Source organism: Equus caballus, chromosome 10 (genome assembly GCF_041296265.1).
Source record: "Equus caballus isolate H_3958 breed thoroughbred chromosome 10, TB-T2T, whole genome shotgun sequence".
NCBI classification, from domain to species: Eukaryota; Metazoa; Chordata; class Mammalia; order Perissodactyla; family Equidae; genus Equus; species Equus caballus.
Genome location: NC_091693.1, coordinates 11,000,731 through 11,011,011, shown reverse-complemented (window position 1 = coordinate 11,011,011; position 10,281 = coordinate 11,000,731). Strand labels below are relative to the sequence as shown.

At 58.2% G+C, this 10,281-nt stretch overlaps 1 protein-coding gene across 12 annotated transcripts in view; it reads right to left on the bottom strand.

Moving 5' to 3' along the window:
- Positions 1-1,288: 1,288 nt before the first annotated feature.
- The window catches only part of LTBP4 (latent transforming growth factor beta binding protein 4), a 29,653-nt gene continuing 20,660 nt past the window's right edge, over positions 1,289-10,281 (bottom strand). For 5 of the 12 annotated variants that reach the window (XM_070224461.1, XM_070224462.1, XM_070224458.1 and 2 more), the window contains 11 exons: positions 9,860-9,991; positions 9,655-9,780; positions 8,223-8,369; positions 6,694-6,960; positions 6,327-6,398; positions 5,887-6,015; positions 5,537-5,683; positions 4,464-4,616; positions 3,144-3,524; positions 2,598-2,753; positions 1,289-1,703 (listed from right to left, as the gene is read on the bottom strand). In XM_070224461.1, the coding sequence (XP_070080562.1) occupies positions 1,549-1,703; positions 2,598-2,753; positions 3,144-3,524; positions 4,464-4,616; positions 5,537-5,683; positions 5,887-6,015; positions 6,327-6,398; positions 6,694-6,960; positions 8,223-8,369; positions 9,655-9,780; positions 9,860-9,991 (1,865 nt within the window). In that variant the 3' untranslated portion in view covers positions 1,289-1,548. The remainder of the gene's footprint in view (positions 1,704-2,597; positions 2,754-3,143; positions 3,525-4,463; positions 4,617-5,536; positions 5,684-5,886; positions 6,016-6,326; positions 6,399-6,693; positions 6,961-8,222; positions 8,370-9,654; positions 9,781-9,859; positions 9,992-10,281) is intronic. The other 7 variants (XM_070224463.1, XM_023649770.2, XM_023649771.2 and 4 more) reach the window with 3 other exon arrangements.

The following is a 10,281-nucleotide window of genomic DNA, read 5'->3' as shown; positions in this document are numbered from 1 at the left end:
TGGGGAGATTTCCCTCTCTGTTCCACCCGCCCCAACCCTGACACAGGATGTCTCTGATTGTGTGTTTTCACCTTTGCACTTCCATTTTCTTTTCTTTCTTTTTATTTCTTTCTTTTTTTGAAGAAGATTAGCCCTGAGCTAACATCTGCTGCCAATCCTCCCCTTTTGGCCAAGGAAGACTGGCCCTGAGCTAACATCCATGCCCACTTCCTCTACTTTATACGTGGGACGCCTGCCACAGCATGGCTTTTGCCAAGCGTTGCCATGTCTGCACCCAGGATCCGAACCAGCGAACCCTGGGCCACCGAGAATCGGAACGTGCGAACTTAACCGCTGCGCCCTGGCCAGCCTCTGTACTTCGATTTTCTTATCCTGCACCTGCTTGCCTTTAACATCATTTGCCTGGTCCCCGAAGCATTTGACTTTGAGACCCCAACACTCATCGGGGGGTGACGAATGACTCAGTACAGTCTTTGGTTTCAGTGCCAGCGAGCTCCTCCATTCCTGACCATCTTCTGGACCCTGAGTTTGTGCCTCTCCAGGCTGTTTTTTGTTCCTTTTTCCCGGAGGGGAATTTTGGACTCCCCCATGGCCAGGAAGTCGGCCACTGAGAGGTCTGTGCTGGGCACTTTACCGTCACACACACAGCTCGTTCCTGCCTCCACACGTCCTTGCACAGGCCACCCACCAGGACGGCCGCTCCCTACTCTGCCGCAGCCAAACCCCAGTGGGAGGCCCAGGTCTGGGTTTAGCCTTCCGGGGACACCTGCCCCCGCCCCCTCCCCATACCCCACTGGTCCCACGATAGCTTTTGACTGCTTTGGGGAGTCGAGGAAATCTGGGGTTCCTTCTGGCTCAGTTAAGGGGGAGCCCCCTGAGCAGAGGCTGAGGCTGCCCCGTCCCATCCCTTCCTGGGCCCCACACAGGGGGAGGCGGCGGCTCCCGCGCTGATTGGGATCAAAATTCGGGAGGCAAGATCTCTCTGGAGATTAGAGATAATGAAAAGGACAGAGGAGGAAAGAGACAGACACAGAAACAGACGAAAAGACACAATGACAGAGAACTCGGCAGAGAAGACGAAGCAGAAAGACAAGAGACAGAAGACAGAGACAGAGAAACAGACGGAGAGGGAGAAAGATGAGACCAAGAGAGACAGACTAAGCGACGCAGGCACGGGAATTAAGAGACAGACACGGCGTCAGCGGTGAGAAGAGGATGCAATTTAGCGGCTCCAAGAATAAACTCCGGAGCCAGACTCTGAGAAACATTGGCAGATAGAGGCAGAAGGTACAAAATAGGTGTTTTTTAATTGAAAAGTTTTATAAAAAGGAGAGGGAATGTGAAGGGGACCGTGGGCTAGTCCCGGGCCCCGTGGCGGGGGTAGACGGGGCTGGGGGTGGCGGGAACAGTGAAGGGCGTCCTTCCTCCCATCGGTCTGTCTGTACTCTCCAACCAGGCAGGCGTCCCTCTGCGCATGCGCGTAGGTGGGCGGGCGGGACCGCGGGGCAGGGCCCCGAGTGCGCAGGCGCCGGGTGGGCAGGCCTGGGCTCAGGCTCGGGGCCGGGCGGGCGTGCAGTGGTGTGGCTGGTGCGAGGGTGCGAATCCCGGGCGGCAGACACAGCGGAAGGAGCCGTCGGTGTTGACGCAGCGCGCGTTGACGCACAGCGGGGAGGCCGCCTCGGCCTCGTCACACTCGTTGATGTCTGGGGAGGGGGGTGCATGGAGGGCTGCTCAGGACTGGGGCCCCGAGAGCCGCCTCCTTGGCCCCTGACGCTCCTGGGGCAGAGGGGTGTGGATGCTGAGCTTCCTGTTTGGAGTCTAATCCAGCCACTCCTACCTGCTAGCTATGTGACCCTGGGGAGGTGACTTAACCTCTCTGTGCCTCAGCTTCGAGTTCTGTAAGATGGGTATGGTAGCCTCTAGGTCACTAGGTTTTTATTAGGAAAATAAAACTGATGACGATATCCACAACAACAAATGCTTACTCTATACCAGACGTTGTTTTAAGCATATTACTTGTATTAACTTTATCCTCCTAATAACCCTACGAGGTAGCTACTGTGATCCCGTGTTACACATGCGCAAACTGAGGCCCAGCGTGGGGAGGCCTCTTGCCCAACGTCCCGCCAGAGCCCACAGTCTGCCCGGGGGCTTCTCAGACCAGCTCTCAAAGTCTCTGGGTGCCCGGCCCCCCTGCTCTTTCACAGCTGTGAGACCCTGGGGCCCTTAATTCTCTTTTCTGCGCCTCGGTTTACACATAGGCCTCAGCGGCGTTGTAAATCCATGTTAACGATGTTCTCAAGACTATGAAATGGGTTCTATGACTATGCTCACTTTTCAGATGAGAAAAACCAAGCAAGGGACAGTGACCTGTCCAGGGTCACACAGCAAGTTACTGGACTGAGTCTGAGATCTCTGCTTTCCTCCCGGTCCGACCCCGCCTTCTGCAGGCAAGCCCCACTCCAGTGCAAGAATTACTTCCTGGTCCCTCCGGGCGGGCCTGCCCCCTCGATGTCCCTGACCGCCCCCTCTGTCAGGGCTTCCCCCCTCCCCCCCCCACCCCCCCCCCCGCATGCTGGCCCCGGCCCGCCCCTCACCGACGCAGGCCATGCGGGTCATGTCCAGGCGGTAGCCGTCGAAGCAGTCGCAGGTGAAGCCCTCGGGGACACGCACGCAGCGGCCGTGCGCGCAGCCGTCCAGGATCCCGCATTCTTCCGCCTCCAGCCCCTCGTAGGGCCCGGCCAGGGTGCCTGCTGAGAATGTGGGGACTCTGCCTTCGGTGGCTCAGGGTCTCTGCCTTCCGTCCCTTATGCCCCCGCAGTGGGGGTGCGCCCCTGGCTCCGGGTGTCCCCTTCTAAGCGGTCCATCCCGCTCAGGGCTGTGGGGGGCGCTGTGGGGCCGGGAGGTTCACCTGGCTCCGCTCTCCCCAGCCTTCCCTCTGTCCTCATGTCTTTCTTGGTGGCTCTACAGGAACGTCTCCGTTCCTCTTCATCGCTGCCCTCCGTCTGTATCTGTTTTCCCATCTCTCTGCGCCTCTCTCGTTCGGGCTTCTCTCTGGTTCTGTATCTCTCCCTCCCTCCTCCCTGTCTCCATCTCTCGGCACACCTCATCTCAGTCTCCATCACTCGGCGCGCAGTGCTCACCAGCATAGCCTCCACCTTCAGGCGACTCCTCAGGCTCGGGGAAGGAGCCGCGGGTGTCGCGGGGCCGATAGCGCCAGCGGGGGCCCGGGCCGGGTGGAGCAGGAGCCTCAGAGTCACCGTAGGGGCCACCGTCGTCCTCAAAGTCGGGCATGTCGAAGGGTGGCGCCCCGTAGGGGGCCTCTCGGCGCGCGAAGGGCCCAGGTGGTGGTGGGTAGGGGTCGTAGGGTAGCACGGGGGGCGGGTACAACTCGGGCCCATACGGAAAGCCCTGGTAAGGTGGACCTAGGTCTGGGCCATACTCGTAGGGGAGTCCAAAGCCACCTGGCCGCACGGGACCGTACGCAGGGGGGCGCAGCACATTGCACAGGGCCTCAAAGTCATCTGCGAACAGGAGCCAGGCCTAGCAGTCAGCCCTTGCTGGCCTCACACCCACCATTCCTTTTCCCCCTCTGGGAGGGGGGGCTGGACGAGAGGGTGGGAGGGCCTTGGGCTGAGGCATGGGAGGGGCTCCAAACGAGGGGCGGGATCAGGGGTTCCGGAGCCAAGATGGAGGGCTGAGGGCTGAGACTGGGATTCCACGGGTCTGGGATCAAGAGGACCAAGGACTGCAGGTGGGCATCAGGGTCCAAGTGCTGGAATTGGGGGACCCATGGGAGCTCGGACTAGGGGCCCACAGAAATGGGGTGGGAGTGCTTTAGGGACCAGGACCACTAGTCGGGGCTGGAGGGGCCAGGATGTATGGGAGGGGCTCTGAGCCACAGGCCCTGGAGGTCTGAGGATTGAGGACCCGGGTCTTTGGGCCTGGGGATGCAGCTGGGTGCCCAGGGGCTGAGGACTGGGGGACTCGGAGGTTTTAAGAGCCAAGACTTGGGGATCTCCAGGGCTGTGTGTTGGGGTCCTAGGCACTTGGATGTGGGTGGGACTTGGAGGTCTGTGGGCTATGACCAAGGAGTCTGTGGGCCAGGATGGTGGGGTCTGAGTAACTGGTATTTGAGGCCTAAGGGTCCAGGATTTGGGAGAGGGGCTGTCTTATGGGCCATCTTGGGGTCCTAGAGACCAGGAGTGGAGGGTCTGAGAGACCAGACCTCAGAGCTCCATGGGACCGGAACTATGGGACCTGCTGAGTCAGGCCTTGGGGTTTCTGTGGTTGGGACTTGGAGGTGTTTGGGATGTGACGTGGGGTATAAGGGACCAAGGTTTAGGGATGGGCTGGGACAGAGAGGTCTGAGGGGCCGAGTTTGGGGCCATCTGGGAATCCGAGGGCCTGGATCTGGAGCCTGAGGGGCAGGGCCCTGAGGGCGGCCAGGCAGGTGGCAGTACCTGAGTCCTGGGCGGGGCAGAGGGCGCAGTCCATGCCCCAGGCCTCGCCGTAGAGGCAGCAGCACTCCGTGTAGGTGGCCTGGCGGTCCAGCCGAGGGCGACTGCACACGAGGTCAGCCCCCACCTCCTGCCAGCACACCCCCAGATTGTCGTCTGAGGGTGGAGACAGCATGCATCAGGGTGGGACCGGTCCTCGGGTCCTCCCCTGCTGGAGCAGCCCAGCCACCCCCTGCCTATCACCAAATCCTCGTCGTTGGCTGTGATCTGACTCCCGGGGGCCCTCTGAGGGAGCTGCGGGTGTGTACAGCACTTGGTCTGGCATGAGGCTGTGACACAGGACGAGAGAGCAGGAGGGGTCCAGTGGCTGAGAGATAGGGTCTGAGAGGGCTCTATGACCTCGGGGCAGTTGCTTTTCCTCTCTGAGCATTATCTGAATGAAGTCTCCAGGTGTGGGGGGCATGTTGTAGGAACAGGAAGTGGGAGAAGAGAGTTTGGGTCAGTGGGCAAAAAGAGAGAAAGAAAGGACCCAAAGACAGACACATCTAAAGAGTCAGAGACTCAGAGAAAACCAGGAAAGCAAAGATGCAGAGACGGAAAGAAACAGACCTGGAAACAAAGTCAGACCCAGGGAGTGTCAGCAATTCAGAGAAAAACCTAAAGACAGAAACCCACAGAGAGGTGGAAAGAGACAGAGACACACCGGGAAATAATAACAGGAAGTGCGCCTTCAGCACTTAGCAAGACCAGCTCCCGCTGTGTCCTTAAAAACAAGGTTCCTCACAGCCACCCTGTAAGGAGGGGCTATTGCCAATCCACCCAGTGTGCAGAAAGCAAGCTGGGGCCCAAGAGGCGACGAGCAACGGGCACCTGTACACACGCCCAGCAAGTGGCAGCCTCCTCTAAAACCTTTGCCTCTAACCCCCAGACCGGCTGGCCTCTCCAAGAGGCAGACACACAGACATGCTAAACTGGGCTTGACGGGGCGTGGCCCTTCCGAGGGCGTGGCCTGGGGGGCGTGAGGCTGAGCCGAGGGAGCGAGGGGCGGGGCGAGGCGGGCCCGGGGGCGGGGTTACCGAGGCTCTGGCTCTCGTTGGAGACGCAGCGGCGCCGCGAGCCGTCCAGCACCAGCGGAGGCTCGCACGTGCAGTGATAGGAGCCGATGGTGTTGACGCAGCGGCCGCCCTCACAGGCCGGCTCCTCGTCCGCGCACTCGTCGTTATCTAGGGAGCCATGGAGGGGGCAGTTAAGAAGCAGCCCGCCACTCATTCCCATTTCCCCAGCGTCCTGACAGTGTGATGGATGGAGTCTAGACTCCAGGAAGGACCTCCTGCTGGTGGTGGCCACCTTCCAGAGAGCAGCTGGCGTGGTCCAGGGTTGGGGAGGGTTCCCCGGGGGACACGGGGAGGCGGGGGGGAGCTCGTACCGATGCACTCCAGTCGCTGGGCATGATAGTAGTAGCCGTTGCTGCAATAGCATGAGTAGCCTGGGGCAGTGTTCACGCACACGCCGCTCTTGCACACCTGGTCTCGGAAGAGCTGGCACTCGTCCACGTCTGTGGGAAAGATGATCAGAGATGCACCCCCCCACTATGAGAGATGGGGGTGGGCTGGAGCGGGGGCAGGGGCAGGGGGAGTGTGTGTCTGCGGGGTATGACCAAGGAAGAGAGAGACAGAGATGGCCATAGAGACCCAGAGGTAGAGACAGGGAATGATGGAGACAGAGAGAACAGAGGACTGGGGGAGGGTGGAGCGGGGGAGACCAAGAGAGAAACAGGGTGAGAGACAGAGAGAAAGAAGACAGACAGAGACAGGGTGAGCCCGAGCTGGGCCTGGGGCTGCGGTGGGGGCTTGACTCTGGCCTCACCTCTCCGGAGGCTGGGGTCTCCGCTGGGTACCAGGTAGCCGCGGCCGTGAGGGCACAATGACTGGTACTCGGCTGCACACAGAGACACGCCTGAGACAGACCCTGTGGCCCAGCCCCTGCCCTGGGCCTGTCACGACCACCCATCTCAGCACTTACTGTTGTCCCTGCCCAAGCCGCCCAAGCCCTCAGCACCCATACCCGTTTGTGCCCACTTCTCAGCCCCAGGCACACCGGGCTGGCAGCTCACTCTTGCCCTTGCAGTACCAGTACCTCAGCCCCGTGTCCACATGGGTCCCCTGTGCCAGTCCATGCCCACCTATTTCCACCCCACTCTGAGCCGTGTGTCCACCCCGTAGCCCATGCCCACCTGTCTCGGTGCTCGGGCACTGCTGGATGCGGCAGCCGCTGCCCCAGCCCTCGCCCACAGTGCAGCAGCACTCCTGCCACGTCACGTTTCGCGCCAGGATGTTGTCACATGCATCCGGAGCTGCTGTGTCAAAGTAGCACTCCCGGCGCCCGCTGCTCAAGGGGCCCTGCCTGGGCGTGCTGGGCCGGCGGGGCGGGGGTGGCTGGGGTGGCCTGGCCGGCAGACTGGGGCTGGCAGGTGCCTGGGGCTGTGAGCCCGGAAATGTGCCTGGGGAGACCAGGGGCTTTAGCCCAGTGTGGGCTGAGCCTCTGGCCCCCACGTTACAGATGGGGAAACTGAGGCCCAGAGGGCCCCCAGCCATCAGTGGCAGAACCAGACTCCACACTTCTCACCATCTGTCATCGTCTCGCTTTCTCCCATCCCCGCCTCCTGTCATTTCTGCATCTCTTGCCTCCCCACCTCACACTCTCCCAGGCGACTTGCCAATCATCGCAGCTGCAGTTTGGGAGGGAGGAGAGGGGACTTCCCTGGCCTCCTGGATGCCTCCCTGGGCCCTCTTATCCAACATGTCCCAAACTGGCCTCGCAGCCTTCATCCCCAAAGCCAGGCATGGGCCTGGACACCGCTCCCTGACCCAGGTGGCCCCATAGCCTGTCCAGTTGCCTCTGGAGCCTTTCTCCCACCGACCCCTCCTCCCCTCCCATGACCCCTGCCATGGTCCAGCCCTGTCTTCTCCTGCCCAGGTCCCCGCCCCGGCCTGCTCCCTAGGCTCCCAGCTCCCAGTGTCACCCCCTCCAATCCACCTTCACACCGCAGCCAGAGGGAGGTTTCAAAATACAATATACCCCCCTCCCACTCAAAACCCTTACATGTGCCACAGTGTCCCTGGGAAAAGGCCAGCCGCCTGACCACAAGCAGGTCACTGTGACACTACAGCCCTCTGGCTGTGTCCTCTGCCCGGAAGGCCCTCCCTCCCTCACTTTGCCTGGCTCCTTTCTACTCATCCTATGCCTTTCAGTTCAGACAGCTCCTCCCACAGGAAACCCTCCCTCCTCTCCTCTCAAGCTGAGGCAGGCACCTCCTCTGGATTCCCACAACCCCTCAGCCTTTCCCCATCACAGCCTGGTTCCCTCAGGCCTGTGCTTCCTCCATCCCAGCCCTGATTTCTCTGGATTGCCACTATCTGGTGATATCTCTGCCTGCACTCCCACTGGATTGTGGGCCCCTTGAAGACAGAGTGGTCTTCCTGGTCACTGCTGTGTCCCCAGTGCCCAGAATAGTGCCTAAACACCGAGGATGCCCTGTGAACATTTGTTGAATGAAGGAATCTGGTAGAGTCAGGGCCAGGATCTAGTTCTCCTGATACTGAGTCCCACTACCCATGTGAACCCGGGCATTCTAAAGGTTTTTGTTGTTGTTTAAAACAACAACATTTAATTGATGGCAGCTGTCCACATCAGGAATGGTCAGACCACATCACTTTTCTGTGGGGCCAGCAGCCATCAGTTAAATAGACACATCTGTCTCACCAGCAGAAGTCCGCGGGGGAACACAGCGTCCGGTCATGGGGTCAAACTCCTCAGGGCTGGTGGGACAGACACAGAGGAAGGAGCCTTCGACATTCTCACACAGGGCAGCTCCACACACACCCTGTAGCGTTTCACACTCATTCACATCTGTGAGCAGGAGACAGCAAGGGAGACGGAGTCAATGGTTGTAACCTTGTCAGATTTCAAAGGTCTAAAATCCTGAGCTTTCAAATATAATGGGTATTTTTAACGGCCCAGACCCCATCATCCACTTAACTTCTGGTGACAAACCCTGGATTTCCCTTGGGAGCCCTCTGCTCCTCCATTTTCAACTCATGTGTTTTCGAGCAGGGCTAAATCTACTCCGAGGCATGGGCACAAGTCCCAGGCAGGGCCAGATTATTATATTTCTCTAGTTCAGAGACAGGCAGTGACCAAGCTGGGCCAATCAAAGCCAGTCCTGGGACTTTTGCTAGAAACATCCAGAAAGAGCCTCCCTTTTTAGCTCTGGGGTTGCCAAGCTGACGATGTCAGCTGGGAGGGGCTGGGCCTCCTTCGTCACCGTGAAAATGGAGTCTGCCTGAAAATAAACACCACGGAGGGAGGCAGAGCCGAGAGAGGGAGACGGCTAGCCTGGTTACAAGGCCTGGATCCAGGTATGCCTGAACTTCAGAGATCCCAGGACTTCACAGTTTTAATTCCTTTAAAGAAATAAAGCCTGTTGTGTTTGCACTTGTCAAACTTAAAGAACGGACAATTAAGATTCATGCATTTCACTGTATGTAAATTGAACCTCAAATGAAAACATCTGTAAACACCTACTGAAGTCTGCTTAAGGCTATGCATACTGAAGAATTTAGGGAGACTAGAGAATTTAATTTTAAACCTATCCAAAAAATTAGGTGGATTAATGGCTAGATACGTGAAGAAACAAATATTATAAAATAATAATAATAGGATATAGGTCACGGGTGTGCAGGTGTTCATTCTACAAATCTTTCAATTTGCTATATGTTTAGAAATCTTTCCTATAAAATGTTGGGAAAAAAGAAAGAATGTTTATATACACTTAAGATTAGGGCAATTTATACACTTTATACATGTTTTGTCTTTGTTTTGTTTTTTGGTGAGGAAGATTGGCCCCGAGCTAACATCTGTTGCCAATCTTTCTCTTTTTGCTTGAGGAAGATTGGCCCCAGCTAACATCTGACTTTATGCATGTATTTTTTAAGCACCCCCAAAATAAATCTGAATGAATAGAGTTCCCGTCATTTGCAACCAGAACAGTCCTGACTGACATGGAGATCATCTTATATTCTAAGGTCTAAATTGCACACCCTAACGGTCACATTTGTTGAGATCTATGGAGAGGAGCAGGGCCTGACCAACCTCTCCCCCACCCTGGCCCCACCCACCCCTTGGAGCCCCGTACCCACGCAGTGACGCCCGTCCCTCGCCCCCTCGTATCCCTGGTCACAGAGGCACTGGAAGGAGCCGGGCAGGTTCTGGCACACGGCGTGGGCCCCGCAGAATGACCGGTTCCGGCATTCGTCCACGTCTGCAACCACCAGACAGTCAGGCCATTGCTGGACCCTCCATCCCCTCCACGTCTCACCCAATGCCCAGGGGACACTCACCCTGGCATCCACCCCCTGGCGTGGGCTGATAGCCAGGGTCACAGGCTGGTGTGCAGCGGTACGAGCCAGGGGTGTTCTCACAGCGCTGGGCCCCACAAATCGCAGGGCCATATTCTTGGCATTCATCCACATCTGCAAGAGTGGGGAGGGGCGGGGTGGGAGTCACAGGCCTGGATTCGCAGGTTCCTTACACTGCTCCCCGTTCTCATGACTGCAAATCCCTAGGAACCTGGTATCTAGGATTCTGAGCTTTTAAAGACTGACAAGTGTTGATAACTCTGAAGGCATCATTGCCATTTCTCACATAGCCAAACATGGTCCCACCTCAGGGCCTTTGCACTTGCTGTTCCCTCTGTCAGGAACACTCTTCCCTCAGCTATCTGCATGGCTCCCTCCCTCACTTCACTCAGGTGTCTAGGTTA